Source organism: Lepidothrix coronata, unplaced genomic scaffold (assembly GCF_001604755.1).
Source record: "Lepidothrix coronata isolate B3197 unplaced genomic scaffold, Lepidothrix_coronata-1.0 Scaffold170, whole genome shotgun sequence".
Classification (NCBI taxonomy): Eukaryota; Metazoa; Chordata; class Aves; order Passeriformes; family Pipridae; genus Lepidothrix; species Lepidothrix coronata.
In genome coordinates, this window is record NW_016690350.1 from 1,801,388 (window position 1) to 1,818,916 (window position 17,529).

At 44.0% G+C, this 17,529-nt stretch overlaps 1 protein-coding gene across 9 annotated transcripts in view; it reads left to right on the forward strand.

The window, feature by feature from the left end:
• The window catches only part of CHL1 (cell adhesion molecule L1 like), a 145,539-nt gene that overhangs the window by 97,032 nt on the left and 30,978 nt on the right, over positions 1-17,529 (forward strand). For 8 of the 9 annotated variants that reach the window (XM_017829894.1, XM_017829887.1, XM_017829893.1 and 5 more), the window contains 8 exons: positions 426-548; positions 1,579-1,749; positions 3,931-3,978; positions 5,860-5,980; positions 9,205-9,389; positions 15,346-15,477; positions 16,266-16,403; positions 17,049-17,160. In XM_017829894.1, coding sequence (XP_017685383.1) covers positions 426-548; positions 1,579-1,749; positions 3,931-3,978; positions 5,860-5,980; positions 9,205-9,389; positions 15,346-15,477; positions 16,266-16,403; positions 17,049-17,160 — 1,030 coding nt within the window. The remainder of the gene's footprint in view (positions 1-425; positions 549-1,578; positions 1,750-3,930; positions 3,979-5,859; positions 5,981-9,204; positions 9,390-15,345; positions 15,478-16,265; positions 16,404-17,048; positions 17,161-17,529) is intronic. The other variant, XM_017829892.1, reaches the window with a different exon arrangement.

Genomic DNA, 17,529 nt, shown 5'->3' on the forward strand with positions numbered 1-17,529 from the left:
GCTTGGCCTTAGGCTGTGGTTCTCTGGGGCTTGGAGTTGTCCCTTCCAGACAGTGCAAACAAAGGAGCTGTAGAAAGAGTTTGCAAATAAATGTTTTAAAATAAAGCCTAAGCAAAGCACAGGGACATCACAAACAAGTGTTAAACATCCCCATTCAGTGCCTGGCTTTCAATACCGTGGTCTGTGCACTTTGTGAATGAAGGGATTCCTACTCAGACTATCCCTGAATGCAGGGATTTCCTACTCTGAGTAAATGCAGGGGTTTCCTACTCTGCACCACTTCATAAATAAGAATAATAATTAAAGGCAGGAATCCAAAGGAAGTTGTTAAGGTAAATATTTTATTAAAAACTACATTAAAGGGGGAAGAAAAAACAAAATTTCAAAAGGTACCAATTAAAGAGGAACTTTTGTTCTTTGTGCAGGTGTGCCAAAGTTCCCCAAAGAAAAAATCGAGCCTCTGGATGTGGAGCATGGAGATTCCGTGATCTTGCACTGTAACCCCCCAAAAGGCATCCCACCTTTGCATATCTATTGGATGAATATTGGTAAGTAAACAATTTTGGCACAGTTCGTGCAAGGAGACGCAAAACATTTGTCTTCCAGAGCAGCTTCATTGCAGATTCATAATTGATGGGAATGAGAACTGTGCAAGTGCTAGGGAGAAATATCTGGATACTCAAAAATGAAGAATGGAGATCTGTCTTCACAGGACACAAGTTGTAGAGTGAATTGACACAACAAGTTATCAAAGATGAGCTATCAGAAAGCTCATATTTCACTTAATGACTACCAATAATGAGGATTCCTGCATTTATGGAGAGAGGATATTATGTGTCAATATTCATCAACTAATGGTTGATTTATGAAACTAAGGAAAGAAATAATCCGTTAGGTTTGTATAATTAGTTCCTTGTGGGTTTCTGTGCTGTTATTCTGCAGCATTTGTGCTCTGCAGGAATTTCTGGCTCGTGGGAAGCAAAGTAACTCCTGTTGTCTCCATGACATGACGGGTTTGTTCGGGATGCTGCCCAAGTACCTGCAGAGACAGGGTGCCAGACTAAAGCTCTGATCCTTTAAGGCAGCCCCTCTGCTCCTGCCAGGCCTGGTTAGCACAGACCTGCATTAGGCTGGATCAGCAAGGAGGCAGAACAGCAACCTGAGCTCCTACAAACGTGCCCTGCCCTAATCTGGAGTTACAGAACAGCAAAATGCTTGGGAGACTGGCTGGGGAGACATTTGTCAGTGGTGACCTCCACATCACCATTCCAGACCTTTCTGTTGGGGAGAGATGCTGAAAATTTACTTTCAACTGAGCAGGAACTTTGCCCTGTGTATTTTTTATTATCAATTATTTTCCATCTATGTTATAAATAGCTATATACTGTTACAGAAAAATATTTATTGTACATTGTACATTGAATATTTATGAATAACCCATTGTTTGCAATGTGTTTTCTGTCTCTTTTGCATCCAAGTTCTGGTTTGTGGCTGTATCTGGAAGGAAGCACATGAGAGGGGAGCATTAGTGAAGCAGCTCAGTGTCGTTACCATCTCACAATTATTTTCTTCTTGCAGATTTGCAGCACATTCCACAAGATGAAAGGGTCTCCATGAGCCTTAAGGGAGATCTGTACTTCGCCAACGTGGAGGAGAATGACAGTAGGAGTGATTATTGTTGCTTTGCAGCATTTCCAAGGCTCAGGACGATTGTGCAGAAAATGCCAATGACGCTGAAGGTTTCCCGTTGTAAGTCTGGGCATGAGCACTTCCCTGTTTTCTGGTGCTTTTTGAACTCCCCAGGCATCAGTGCATGCCCATGTGTGCCCTGTGTCTTTGAAGAGGTGCTCTCTCAAGAAAGGGCACATTACTGAGCTTATTTCCTGCATTATTAACCTTATTCTCAGGGCTAAATTCAACCCAGAAAAGCTTTTTGCAGCTGTCGGACCCCAAAAGTCCCCCGTTCTTCCTCCTGTTCTCCCCACGGGGAAAGCCAATGATGTATCAGGGAAATCTGCTTCTCTTGCAGTCCTGCAGGTCTCTGACAGATGGGACTTCACTGGGTTTTGAGGACTTTATGTGGCCACCTCCTCTCTGTTTTTGTCCAGCTGGATCCATGTGGTTGGGAAGGACGGTGCTTTCCAGGCTGCCCTCAATATCAGCAGTCACACACGAGGCACTTTCCATTTTCTCCATGAAATGTTGTGTAGGGAACATCAAATTTTCATTTATTTATTTATCTATTTATTTATTTATTTTTCCATCTCTGTTTTCCTGTAGTCTCCAAGGGTTTTATACCAAAGGTGGTTTCAGGTACTGCCCTGCCCCCGAGTCTCACTGGGGCGTGCAGGGATTGCTCTCCCACAGAATCTCAGAATTGCTGAGGTTGGAAAAGTCCTTGAAGATCACTGAGTCCAACTGTTCTCCCAGCACTGCCAAGCCCAGAACTAACCCAGCTCCCCAAGTGCCACATCTACGTGGCTTTAAAATCCCTGCAGGGATGGGGACTCCACCACTGGAGAAACATTTCAGTGAAGAAATTTTCCCTGATATCCAACCTAAACCTCCCTTGGTGCAATTTGTCCTGTTTCCTGTGAGGAGACCAACACCCCCTCAGCTCCCCCCTCCTGTCAGGGACTTGCAGAGCCAGAAGGTCCCCCCTGAGCCTCCTTTTCTCGAGGCTGAGCCCCCCCAGCTCCCTCAGCTGCTCCTGCTGCTTCAGCCCCTTCCCCAGCTCCATCAAACCTGTCCATTTTTTGGGTGTACACAACCTGCTGTGGTGTCAAACCCCTGATTCCAGCCCTGACTGGATGGGCTGTACACCTACAGCATTAGAATCAGAGGAAAAGGATACAAATACCCAAGGGAAAAAAAAAAGAATAAACCCAGCCTTTGGGGCACATTCCCAGCTGTGCTAAATCAGCAAAGCCCAACAGAAGCTGGTGGAACTAAGGCAGCTTAAACCAGCTGGAGGCCCACCCTGCTCTGCCTGCACCTCTTCTGGCTGTAAGAATTTGTGCTATCGCTTGTACCACTCACTGAGCTCCCTGTGCCCTTAATATCAGTTTTCTGTTTCACTAATACTTCTGACCTTTGGGGCTTATGCAGCTCAGAAAGCCAAGGAGATTTTTTTTCCTTCGTGAATGAAAATCTCATATTTAATATGTGATTCTGAGTGTTTTCTTGTCGGGATAAAAAGATAAAGGATTAATAGTGGCTTTGTGTGTCTTAATGCTTGCTTAAAGTGTATCTTGGGATAATGATTGTGAGAAAAATATCCAGAGGAAACGTTGCTCTCTGTGGGTTTTCCACTAGGTCCACTCCCCCACATGTGCACACACAGAGAAAAATTAGATGGGCTTTGGCTGTGGGGCCACTGGTAGCCCTGGAAGTGACCCAAAAACCCACTTCAGTGTGTCCACCTTGTCATCAAAGCCACAAGACTTGATCCAGGAAAAAAAAGTGAAACGTAAATTAAAGGGTTTTGTAAACTCAGCTTGACATTGCCCACCCCACTCTGTGCCAGGTCCCTGCTGAGGGACTGCATTAAAAAAAGACATATAAGGAAATTTAAGCAATAAGAAACAAGTGAATAAATAAATTTGATACCGTTTCTTTTTAATAGATACTTAGACCTTAGTGATTTTTTATTACCCTAGATAGCAAGGTTGAAAAGCTGATTGCATCACCCATGGAGTATTTTGCAGAATAACACATATATTTGAACAATTTCCACTGTATTTTCAAAAATTTGTTGTTCATCTGTTACTTTCCTTTATATTTTTTTTCTTTCTTTCTTTCTTTCTTTTATGGCAGAAATTGAGGGGGGTTGGGGTGGGGCCTGATTTTGTTTCGGTTGATTTGTTGTTTCTTTTGATTCTGTCTCAACCCTGCATGTTTGTGTTTGGTTGTCACTTTTATTTATTTCAGTAAAGCATGCTAATGACTCAGGCTCACCTAACGCTGCTGTTACTAAGGGTGAGTTGAATGCATCTGTTCTTTAGCCTTTAAACTGAGAATCCACCAGCTGAGATGAAATGGGAGCTGGTAAAAAAAAAAAAAAAATCACAAAAGCCTTTTGATTGTGATGGGTTGGATTTAAGTGCTCCGTGGAGGACAATTTGCTCATCTCGTAGTTTTTGACAGAAATCTGCAGGGTTTTTAATAAAAAGGTAGCTTTTTTTAGTTGAGGAAGAAGCATTCACACTCCAGAACATGATGTAAGGAGGGTGACATCCTGGATTTCTTGTGTTATCAGCTCAGAGCAGCAGCCAGAGCTGGACACTCCAGATCTTTTTCTGGCAGTTAAGAGGACTCTGGGATTAGGGAGCCGCGGTTTGACACCATGAATTCATGTCCAAAGGGCCACCCAGGGGCTGCATTATTTCAGGGGGAGCTCAAGGTGTGGATTTATAGAGTTTTGGGTGCTCTGAGTTAATTGTCCCCATGACCACAACCCTCCCTGTACATGAGAGGTGGTTCTCTCTGTCTATACCTTGACCTGCATGTTACTCCCCACAGGTAAGGACAACAGCAAAGCACTTCTCATCCTGAGGATTCCCAGCTTCCATTGCTTTTTGTGCCCCTCTCTGTGAAAAAATAACCTGGAAATATCCTGCTGAGTTTTATGCAGGCAGTGAGGATAAGCCAGAAGGCAGCTAGTGGCTATTCCTGCAATTCTCCACCCAGTTAATTTTGTTTAAAATGTATAAAAACGAGAGTCTTGGATTTTTTTGGTAGCTCTTGACTCTGATTTCTTTGGTTGAATTGCTTTGAGAGTCTCTGGTTTTTTTTGAAATGCCTGATTCGAACCTCCTGAAAGATCTTGCTTTGCTGGACAAGCTCCGAGAAGGGTTTTTGGGATGGATGATTTGGAGCACTCATTAAGCCTTTGCCCGTGGAGGCTGAGCCCTGTGAGCAGAGCAAGCAGGTCCTGGGAGGTGTGACAGACACTCCAACCCAGCTTTTCCCTCGGAGGGATATCTGAACTCCTGCTGGGAAGGGGCACTGCCTGCCTTTGGAAGCAGGAGGTGGAGGCAGATGGGAAATGTGTGAGCATATCCAGAGGGTTCTGCTGCAGCTCGGAGCACTTGTGACACAGATTTGTAGAGATACAAAGCAAGGGGAGGAAGAAATGAAAAATTCGAAAATGGTTCAGGGAGATATATGTGGTCTTTTACCAAATCATCCATAACTGACTATTTTTGAAGAACTAGGACCATTTGGGGACTTATTCATTACTGTGCTAATTGTTATGAGAGTGATAACTGGGCAGGCATTGAACTCTCTCTGTGTTTCATCACGAAACCCTTGTTTGGCAGCCTGGAACAAATGGGCCGTTGCAGTCAAATACAAGTCAATCTTGTTTTATTATTTTAACAGTCTTCCCTACAAATTGTATCTCCATTACTGTAGATTTAATAATTGTAGCAAGAAGAGCAATTCTGTGCAATATTCAAGTCAGGAGAGATGGGGTTTCATCTGAGGTTTAAAACATAATAAAGTCAATGCAGGAGAAAGGTGTTAAGAAAGAAGGTGTGGACCAGAAGCTCAGCAACTGAGAGCACCAGTGCACCCAGACTGGATGAGGTGAATGATAGGAAGGGCCAGTGCTTGGAAAACAGGACATAAAACTGTAGGAAAAGGGGTTTCACCAGTACTGCTGCCTGTTGATATCACTGTACTTGTCTCCTGACTCTTATCAGGAGAAATAAGTGTCCTGGATTAGCCTCAAACTCTATAAATAAAAAAGCAAACGTTCAAATCGATGTCTGAAACCTTCTGACAGCAATGATGTTTGGGGCATTACTGAGGGCCCTAAGAGTTCATGTCTAACTTCTACTTTATTTTATCTTTCAGCAAATTTTATCAAGGAAAGAAAACCCAAACTGCTGATCCCTCCTGAATCTGCTGGCAGTAGCTCATCAGTCACTGTCATCAAGGGAGGTGTCCTGCTCCTCGAATGTATTGCTGAAGGGCTGTGAGTACTGCACAATGCTGCACAACTTAATCACCTCTTGAGATAGAAATGAGCAGAGAAAAAGCTGTATTCCCAATTATACAACAGTGTGAAATTGAATTTCTATGCAGAGTTGTTTATGAAGTTTGTGTGCTCCTTGTAAAGCAGCACAGAGCACATGCAACACTGGTTATTGCTGTAGCTTGTAAACAAGTAATTAAAATCACATCATGGTAAGTATTGATTTTTTTTTACTGTTATATTAAAAAAAGGCCCCTATTATTGAGCTTTTTTCAGTAGTACTACTTTTGAGATGCTGAGAAACTAAATAACATCAGCATCCACTTCTGTTTTGTGGCTCACAACCTGTGATGTTTCTTTTCTGGCTTTGTCAATTCAGTTTTGCTTCAATACTCAACATTTTTTCAGCAAGATCTCATGTTTTTAAAAGCAAAGTGCTTGAGTGATGTGATACAAGACATTCTTTAAGGAGTGGATGTGCCTCTGAGTGAAACCAGTGGTCCATCTTGCCCAGTTGCAGCAGGAGATGCTGGTTCAGGTGTCCCTGTGAACCTCCCTGCTCGCTGTGGTCCATCCCCCAGCATCCAGAATTCCCATACAAAGGATGTTCTTTCCAGGATGCTCTCACAGATGACAGTATGTCAAGGAACAAAGTCCCTGACTACGTAAAAATACAGTAAACCTGAATCAGCCTTGTTGGTTTGATCCTGCTAAAACCAACAGTAATGGGCAAACCTCAAACTTGGTCCCAGTCCCAAGTTTTCCTGGGCCCACTCCTGTGTGTGTTGTGGTGCTTTGTGTTGCACAGACATCTCAAACTTGTTATTGCTGTCAGCATTTATCTTAGAAAGCTACTCAAAGGTTACTTGTGGATCCAGGTGTAGGAAGTATGGAGCAATATCTGGAGGAGGAGATGTTCAGTGTAAAAATATATCGCAGAATCATAGAATGGTTTGAAGCTCATCTCATTCCACCCCCCTGCCATGGGCACCTTCCACTATCCCAGGTTGCTCCAAGCCCTGTCCAACCTGGCCTTGGACACTTCCAGGGATGGGGCAGCCACAGCTTCTCTGGGCAACCTGTGCCAGGGCCTCCCCACCCTCACACGGAAGGATTCCTTCCTAAAATCCAACCTAAACCTACTCTCATTCAGTTTGAATGCATTCCCCCTTGTCCTGTCCCTCCAGGCTCTCGTAAATAGTGTCTCTTCCTTTCTCTTATAGGTTCCCTTAAGGTACTGGGAGGGTTAATTTAGGGCAGGGTTAAAATAGATGGTATAGGATGGGAAATCAGGACAATTTTGTTGATTTTTGTAAATAACACAGGACAAAATGAGGGTAAGCAAAGAAAGGGAATGGCTAAATAAATGTTGAGTGCCATCCTCACAACTTAGCTGTGATTCCCTCTCCCAGAGCTGTCCCTGCTGCACTAACTCACACAGACAGAAACCCCAGTCCAGTTTTCCAATGTTTCCCATGTGCCTGTCCATGCAATAGTCGAGCTGCCACCAGAGAAACAGGTAAAGTGAAAATCTCTGCACCCACCAAACCCACAGTGAAAGCAAAGTCCCTTCTGGTTTGTTGTGACAGAGCTTTGTGTCAAACAGAGCCTTAAATCACCCTCTCCTCGTGCTGTACAACAGAGGCAGAGCCTGCTTAGCACAGACATAATTCCTATTAAAGGCTCTGAAATTATATCCCCTCTCGAAAATTCCAAAGTCAGGATATTTATCTGCCTGAACAAACATGTTTAGGGTATTTTGTTTTTCCATAAGGGCTTGGAAGGGCATTGCTCATTTAGGCTGGCAGGGTTCTGCCTCTGCAGTTGGTTGGCATTCCTGAAGGAAGGTGAATTACTTGTCTCTGTTGGATTCACTCCAGGTATCTGCAGTAAGTTTTGGTTCCCTGTTGCAACACTTCCTTGTCTAATTCACTTCCCATCAAGCTAATTTGCCAACCCACAAACCTCCCCTAGTCCACAGCTATGAGTTTATAGGGTTTTCAAAGTATTGAATGGGCAAAGCACCTTGAAAATACTCCAATATGAATTTCAGGTGCAGAAGTTAATATCATACACGAGAAGAGAAAGCCAGAGAAGCTTGTTTAGTTGGGAAAAGGTAAAAAAAATATACAATTTTCACTCAAAAATTTCCAGGAAACTCTTTTAAAAATTATTTTTTCAAACGAAAAGGTGGTTTTTTTCAAAGTAGCCACTTTTGAAAGAATACAAAGTACTTCTTTTTACTTCCGTTGAAATCCTTCTAAAAATGCAATATTTAGAACAAAAAAAAAAGCTATTTTTATTTGCTAAAATTTCCCTTTTCAGCAGAAAAATGATCAGCTTTGCCTGTATCTCTGCCAGTCCATCCCACCAAATGTCCCCAAACCATGGAAGCGGATAGACCGAGCCAGATTCCCAGCAACTAAGATCAGGGGCATCCAACTGCAAAATAAGGAATTAAGTACATTTCCAATCTGTCATTTTTTTTGGAAGACTTATATTCTGAGTAATGGCAGTGTCAGGAGGGCGTTGCCTCGGTGCAACCCCGAGGAGACACGAAGCCAGGCTTTGGGACAAGAGCGGGACAAGGACTCTGGCAGGAAATAATGGGATATTTGCAGTCAGTGCTCCTGGAAATCCATAATTTCTGGGTGCCCGGGGCTCTGTGCAGCCTGTGCCAGGGCACCCAGCCACGGGAACAGATGGGCACGAGGGTGAGCAGATCTGACACTGCGTCCGTGTGTCGTGTGCGGTGTCGGGAACGCGGAGCCCAGCTGGGAATGCGCAGACGACGGTCTGGCCCCAATCCCTGTGTCACTGCTTTCTGAGGGTGGAAAGAGCATTTCAGCCACCTCCAGTGGTTGGCCAGCAGGCAGGCAGTGAGTGAAGTCACTCTAATGAAGTCTTCACCTCCTTGTCTGTCCTCAGGTGCCCTTTTGGAGCGGGATGAGATGAGCTCCGGTCCCTCTCCCACAGTCCGTGCCAACACACACACAAGGAGTGCAGCCTCGTGCTTTGTCCTGCTGAAGAACCCACTCACGGGGGTTCTCCAAATCAGGAAGCAGTGCAGATTGGTTTTAGTCTATAATATAACCCTTAGTTAGCCCTGGAGTTTTAAAAAGGCTCAAAATCCTCTGACAAACCATAGCGTTAAGTCTCCAGCAGTGCTATAACAGGAAGCAGCTTTGTATACAACTAAAAATCTTCTTTTTTTTCTTTCTTAGCCCAACTCCTCATCTAAGCTGGGTCAAAGTCACTGGAAACATGCCCAAGGACGAACCAGAAACAGAGAATTTTGGGAAGATCCTGAAGATAGATCAAGTGTCAGCAGCTGATGAAGGGACGTACCAGTGCACGGCGAGCAACCCCATGGGGAGGGCGAAGCACGAGTTCCACGTCCACGTGGAAGGTGCTGAGTACACTTCACTGACCTTATTGATTTTGAACAGAGAGCTGGTGAAAGGGAAGGGAATAATAGTAATAATAACCTTTTCCATATAATTTTATGTTTATATAATAATAATGACCTTTGCTAATATAACTTGATGTCATGTGTGAATTGCACGACACTATTTAATTTTTGATACCTAATTTAATTTTGATCTCTTAAATTTGGGAAGGTTGCAGAAAGTAGCAACAAAAAAAAAAAAATATGTGTATATATATTTTTATATATATATATATATAAATAATGTATCTTTTTTCCTGAACCATGAAGGCCTTACAAAGTGGTGAACAGGAGTACAAATATGTGAGCAGATTCAATACTCTAAAGATGTGAGTTAGTCAAGCAGAGATATTGATGAAATGTCTTGTATTAACCTGAGTGTCAGACAAAAAGATCTAATTATTCCCCTTGCCCTTAAAGACTGTGAAAATGGCTACTCTGGGCTGGATCAGAGGGACATTTAGCTCAGTTCTCTTTCTTTGGCTTCCTCCAAAGTGAGTTCCTAGGAAGAGCTGTAAAAATGCAGTGAGCAGACATGATATCAACCCTCTCCTCCCCTCCTTCCCGTGCTCTCTTGCTCTGAATTTGTATAGGGACAACCTGAGCCAAGAGTTGTTTCTATAATCCTTGAAAAGTATCCTAAAAATTTATGGAACAAAGTAAAAAAAAATTATTTTCTACTAATTGTGAACCGAATCATTTAGGTTGGAAAAGACCTCTAAGATCACGGAGTCCAACCTGTGAACAATCCACCACCTCCTAAACATCTTTAAAAAATTGAAATATGATCCTTTTTGTCATCTCACTGAGTATCCAAGGCCTGTTCCCACCCCACCTGCATGCTTGTAAGGGTGACCAATATTAGCAGCATTCATAAATAGTTTTAGGGTTCCCCTTGTGCTCGTCATACCCTTGTGTGAGGGGTGGTGAGTCCCTGTGCATGATCACACACAGGTCTGGTGGCTGATCCAGGTGAGTGTTGGCTGCTTGTGCTTGTGCAAAACAGAGAACCTGCTGTGTTTGTGCAAGGTTTGGTCGTCATTTATTTCTGGTGCTCAAGAAGATGGTAGATTAAAAAAGCCAGCCAAGATCCCTTCATCCCAGGCATCTTGCAGAGTGTAGATAGAGGTGTGTGGATCTATCCCCTTTCCTCCTTCTCCCCAAACTCTGAAGGTGTGAGCCCTTCACACAAGGCAGGTGTAGATGCTCTTTCCCAGGAGCCAAGCAGAGCTCTGGTGAGACTTGGAAAAGACAAGCAAGACCTGCAGAACCCTCCCTGCCACTGCAGCTTCTGCCCAGGAATAGCTACAGAATGAGAATCCTGAAGCACAGTTGAAAAACTCCCTGAAAACATTTTACTGGTGAGAAATGTTCCATCCTCTGCTCTGCAGAGTCAAAAAATAAAATAAATCACCGGCAGGATTATCTGTCAGAGTCTGCCAACAGCTTCATTTTCATCTGGGCTTCTTCTCACTCCTGGTCACAAGGAGTCACAATGATGGGAGGAAAGGCACTTTCAACCCCTGCTCTGTATTTACTCACCAGCTGAGGAAAAGCCTTTTCTCCCAGGGTGTGATGAATCATCCCCATCCACTTGACACAACCTCGTGCCTCACAGTCTTCTTTCCCTCTCTGGAAGTGTGGCAGAGGGGGATACCAGGGCATGGCAAGTTTTCAGCTGTGATGGAGGGGAAGTGCTGACTCCCAGAAATCATTCCAGATGGTTTGGAGCATCTCTGCTGTAGCTGAATATTTTAACAATCTGGCGATGATTTTCGCGGCTGTAAAAAAAATCGATTCCTTCAAAGAAATTGCAGGAGCTGCAAAAACTAAAATACCAGAGAAATAACATTAATTTAGCAGTTTAGGATTTTGACCTCCATCTCTCCCGGTCTCTAGAGGAAGGAAAACTTTCTGGCAGATTTTTATTAACAAACAAGTACTTAAAACAATAAAAGAAGGAAATAATCCCACTCCAGCCATTCCTGTTAAATTCATTTTCCGTGTGTGTAACTAATGATGACTACTGTCACCTGCAGGAATCCTTCCTATTAGGATTCACCTCACATCCAAGGTATCAAGGTAAAAATGAGCCCAAACATTGTTGTCTTCTCCAATTTCTAACCAGCAAATGTCGCTGTCATTAATCAGAGATGGACACGTTCATCATTCTTGCAGGAGCTCCTGTGAGCACACTCAAGGGCAGATCCTGAGCTCTGGAGTTGAGTATTAATTTCAGTTGGCTTCAGGGAGGTTGTGCTGACTTAGGGCTTCCTCACAACTGACAGGCTCCTCTCGAAGGGAGAAGAAAATTAAACATGGGAGAAAAATTATCTGTTATTAACCACCAACCATCCTCAGTCTAGTGTTGGTGTGTAAATCAGGATTTACTGCCATGCTTTTGTTCTTCTTTCTGGCATTTGAGGATCTCAAACCAGTGCCCCATCTTTCTAAATAACAATTTTACTGATATTTGCATGCAGCCCACTTACTAATCCTACTGAGTCTGGGAGCAAAGATTCAGGTAATTATTACCAAGCATATGAAAATATTCAGCAAGCAAATTGCTTGACTCTTTGAGCATTTTAATCTCTCTTTGCAAGGGAAGCTGTAACCTGGAACATCAGAGCAGGCACAAAACCCCCACTGTTGTTATTAGAATGAGAGACAATTATTTGAAAAAAAATAGCAAAGCAAACCACAAATTGTTTTGACTTCAGATGTTTGTTTGGTTATTGTTTCTAGTCCACCAAACCCAAAAGCAAATGTACATATAACCTCAAAATCTTGCAGTATCATAATGCCTGAGCTAATGTTACCTTGATCTCGATTGAGGCTCCTAGATGGTGTTTAATAGAAATAATTATTACAATATAATGCTTATTTTAGTAATGATACAATAGGTAAGGGCCTTTGCAGTTATGCCTAGCAGTAGTACTTGTCTGTAGTACTCAGCTAGAGAAAAAGAAAACAGATGAAACTAATGTGAGGCAGAACCAGGACTGGGTGTTTTAATTGGGTTCAAATTGTATTTCTGTGTTTCACTGGAAAACTGCTCCAACAGGATGCAGAGCCCAGGGTGGTACCTGCAGCTGAAGGTGCTGCTGATGCCCCCAAAGTGGGATGGATTGCCAGCTTTTGGGAAGATGTGAGGAGAATTTGAAAGGGTCTTGACAAACTGGGAGAGTGGTCTGGAATAAGAAGGATGGGCTTCAGTGAGCACAAGTGCAGAGCAATTCTCCCCAGGCAGCACTAATTGGCTTCATCAGCACAGGGTGGGAAATGTCTGGTTAGGCTGGTTGGGAGGAGGTGCTGGATGGAGAGCTGAACGTGGCTGGGAAATGTTAGTCTGGCAGAAAAGGCAGAAATCATCCTGGAAAGTATGAAGAAAAGTGTTGTTGTAAGAAAAACTACTGAGAACTGATAAGGCCTCACCTAATGTAAGGAATTCTACATCATGAACTCCATCAAGGCTGGGGTTAACTGAGGCAGTTCAGGAGAAGGCAGCAAGAACCCACACAGAACCCAAAATCATGGCATTTGAGGAAAAAAACAGATATGTTTAATTTGGTAAAAAAATAAATCTGGGGAGTGCATAAGAGCATTCAGATGAATAGAAGTTTCTTCACAAAGTTTCCTGGGGATGATGTAAGATGCAATATGTTAAACTGCAGCAAGGCAGATGTTGATTAGATGTTCCAAATTTGTTCTGGTCCTGAGGAAAAGCACAGTGCTGCCACAGCATGGGAGGCTGAGGGGAAGGTCTGGATCCATTTGGGTGTTTTAGGTGTGGATGATCCTGCTCCGTTGCAGTAGGATGGGCTAAATGCCCATTTTAGATCCCTTTCATGTTTGAACCTGTCAGTATTTTCTATAAAGACATAAATCCCTAAATCAGGAGGCTCGCTTTGATAACACTCACCAAGAAAATGCAGGAAATATTTGCCACTCCCTGTTGCTCACACAGATTAACTCTTTGACTCTTCAACCACTGGATTTTGTAGTTGCTAAAAATACGTGTATATTTTGTTATTCTTATACTTTGTATACTTTTAAGTAGTGCAGCATATCTGCCACATGGAAAAGAGGTTCTTCAGCCTTTCTGTGAAATTCCATTTCATACTTGGCAAAATCTCATTGCCTTTGACTTCACAGCTGCATCACATCCTTGGGGCACCCACAGCAATTCCCATGCTGAGAAAGGAAAGAGAGGCATCATGTGCATGCACAGATGGAAATAGGAAGGGATCCATCAGGTGGTTTGTATTCAGGCTGTGCTTGGTGTCCCCTCCTCCAAAACATGGAAATATCCCAACTCAAGTATTGAATTTGTGGCAGATTTAGAGGAAAAATTCCAAACCAATGCTTTAATCAGGACTGCCACAAACCTTTTCACCTCCATGCCTTTAACCTGCCTTTTCCTGAGGAAAGCATGGTGTATGTGAGGGAGAGAAGGAAAAAGATCTGCAAGACCAAAGCGTTCTGTTGTTTGCAGAGTTTTTTTCCTGGAGTCAAATACCGGGAAGCAAAACAAATGTGGTCGTGTCACTCTGGGTGTGAGGAAGGTAAGAAACCTGTCCTGTGTGAAGGAAATGGGAAGATCTTATCACTGTAGATAAGCTTCAGTATCTTGGATTTTACTTCAGTCTTTATATGTTGATGAACAATGTCTCTTCACATGGAAGTGCTGGGCTGGGTGTGGAAGTGTATCCTCACACTTCAGAGGTGGTTTTTTAATATCTGTGTGAATATGAGCAGTGATGCTTTGTCTTAGCATATCACACTGATAACATCTGGAGTTGTATTACCAGGCAACAGCTCTGCTCATCTTCAAAGTGTTTTCTGAGCATTAGCTAACAGATCCAAGTGTTTCCCAGGCATTAGCTCACCTGTTTCAAATAGGGAAAGAGGCGCCATGGCCTGCCAAGCACATGCAGAAGAGGTAGTGTCAGGTCTGGTATTAAAATCTGGAAGTTTCTTGCTTTTCAGGGGGAGATAATGATGAATTCAAGGTTGTGTTTTGGACTGAGGCTGCCCACTGAAGTGTAGGCAGGCTCAGGGACCTGCATTCAGATAAAGGCTCTTTTTCTGCCTTTCAGTTCCCTTCCCTCCCTTATGGATGTGTTTTTCCGACGAGGTTTGGGTACCTGAAGCTCATGGGCTGCTCTGCAGAGTGGAGGGTTTCCTCGGAGCCCCCCGGTTTGCCTGGCAGTGCTGGGAAAGGAGAGCACAGGGAGCGCAGCAGCACACACGGCTGTTCCTCTACCACCACCCTGTGGGCAACATTTCTGCACCCAAACCTTCTCTCATCCTCAGAACGAGAGAATGTTTCATCATTCCTAAATGTGTTATGGGTCGGCCTCTGGTCTGAACACAGGATGGAAAACCAGGATATTGAAGTGACAATGCACAGCACAGGTGGAGGAGCAGGTGAAGGTGCTGAATCCTGTCCTGGAACTCCTTCCACTTCTGGGCGAGGCAGTGGGAGCCACTTTCTCATGCCTAGAGAGGGGCATTTGAGCTGGATAGGTATTTGCATCTTGTTTGCGTTGCTGAAACAGTCTCAGCTCATTTCCCAGCCCACAGTCTCACGGCTGAGGGTCCCTGTGGAAATGCTGACCCATCCCTGTGTCCCTGCTTCCCAGCCTCTCGCCTCCCATTGGCATTTGTTTTCCACTCGGATAAACACTGCCCGTTTCTACACCCTCCCTGACACTCACAGAGTCTGAAGGACAGAACTGATGCGTGCTGATGCTAATTTTACCTTTCCTGACATCGCTTTGCATTGAATCCAATCCAGCTGCAGGACGGGCTGCCAAGTGTTGGCAGCGTTTGCCATCTCCTGGAGGACCGCGGCAACAGCAGGTCAGACTCCCGTGGCTGTGACACTGATCCCTGCTCTGTCCCCTCTTTTCAGAGCCTCCCCAGTGGCTGAAGAAGCCCGAAGGTGGTGTCTACAGCGTGGGAACGAACCTCGTGCTGCTGTGCGAGGCGATTGGCAACCCGGAGCCGAGCATCCAGTGGAAACTCAACGGGATGCCCATCGACAGTACGTGCAAATCCAACCTGGGGCTGGCCCAGGGGCTGGCTGGGTGACATGAGCCTGTGGGGCACCCACTTAGAGGGAACCCACAAATCCCAACACACTGGATGATGTCTGATTCGAATCTATTTAGATATTAATTAATATTTATTTACTTAAGAAGCTTATATTTAAATGTGATCTTGAAGGGAATGCAGCGCGGTGTGGAGCAATGGCACATGAGAGGTGCTGCCTCTGCTCACCCCATAATCTTTTGGGGGATCTGGGACAGCTTATATTCATTGAGGGTTCCTCCTCTTTCTTTGTGCTTCTGAATGAGCCCAAGTGGCTGTGGAGCACAGGCCCTGCTCCCTAGTGTAGCAGTATTATTACTCCTGGTGTAGCAGTTTTATTACTCCTGGTGTAGCAGTATAATTACTACCATTTTAAAAAGTCTGATTGGAGATTTTACTGGAAATTGGTGCTCTGGAGCACTTTCTTCAGGACTGCTGGCAAAGGAAGTGCTCTGCAACTCGCTCTCTGGCTGTTGAACAAAGTCCTAGTTTGATCCCCTTATTTCACAGATTATTCTGAGTTGGAAGAGACTCACAAGGGTCATCAAGTCCAAGTGAAGTCTTAAGTGAAGGGCCCATACAGGGATCAAACCCACAGCCTTGGTGTTAGTAGCACTGTGCTCTAACCAGTCTCAGGCTTATCCTGAAGATGTACTTTGGCTTTCAGGCAGTGAGGAGGGACTATGCACTCCACAGTCATGGTGTTTTCTCCAGCTCCTGACATAATTTGGGTCTTTCCAGGCAGGACCTTCAGAGGGAGGATCTCCACCCGGGAGATCAGCCTGACCAACCTGCAGCTGCAGGACAGTGCCGTGTTCCAGTGTGAAGCCACCAACAAGCACGGCACCATCCTGGCCAGTGCCAACGTGAACGTCCTCAGTGAGTGCCCCTTCCCTCTTCATGGCAAGAGATCTGACAACCCCAGGGTCCCATTCTCATGCCTGAATCCTCAGGAACAGCTTGGAGCTTGTAACCATGTCACAGTTCCTTGCACTGCCCCCAGATTTTAAGAATTACTTTATCCAAGTTAATGCAACAAGTGTTACAGTGGGCAATATTATATTAGCAGAGACACTTATGAGCTTCGATATACTCTTTATTTTAAAAACATGCTTGGGCTTAAAAATTTTTTAATTCAAACCACTGGGGGCTGAATTGTGACCACAACTCTATTTTTGAATTATTAAGTGTACTGTTAATCTTTAATTTCAGTTGTGATTCCCAGACTGTTCTTTGAAGAAAGGGGGTGATGGGGATTTATTTAATACGAAACATCCCTAAAGGAAGCAGAACTGGGTCTGTTTTGTCTCATGGTGACATTTCAGACATTTCTGACATGTCCAGCAGGCAACTGGGAGCTTTGGAGAGCTCAGCTGCTTGGTGCAACTTGTTCCAAAAGGCAGGGAAATTCCCATGAAGTGCCTCAGCATTTGACCTTTGCTGGAAAAGTGGGTGATGCACGGACAATATTTATATTCCCAGCTGTGAAATCCAGTGCTTCTCACTTTGCATTCTCTTCTGCAGATATTGCCCCCTTAATCCTGACCTCAGATGGGGAAAACTATGCTACAGTGGTGGGTTACAGTGCCTTCCTGCACTGTGACATTTTTGCCTCACCTGCAGCAGATGTCAGATGGTAAGATACTGGGAAGTGATGTTTTCATGTGAAACAAGTTCATACAGGCTCACCAAACACTGAAAAATCTGTCAGTTATTATTTCTATAGAGTTAAGATTAGAAATTTGTAACAAAACTGTGTACAGATATAAGTTTTCTGTGTTCAAATACACTTTTAAGAACCCTGAGGAATTGGTTTATAAAAAGGGTGAATGAAAGTCCTCAATACCTGTGTGAGACAAGTGCTGGGATATTTGTTAAGCCAAACCATGCTGTAACAGCCAAATCCTGCTACTAATCCTTAGATTAATGTTGGCAACTTTTTAAATTTGGGCACATTATTGAGGTGGAAACACAGTGACTTGCAGAACATATTTAGCTGGACATG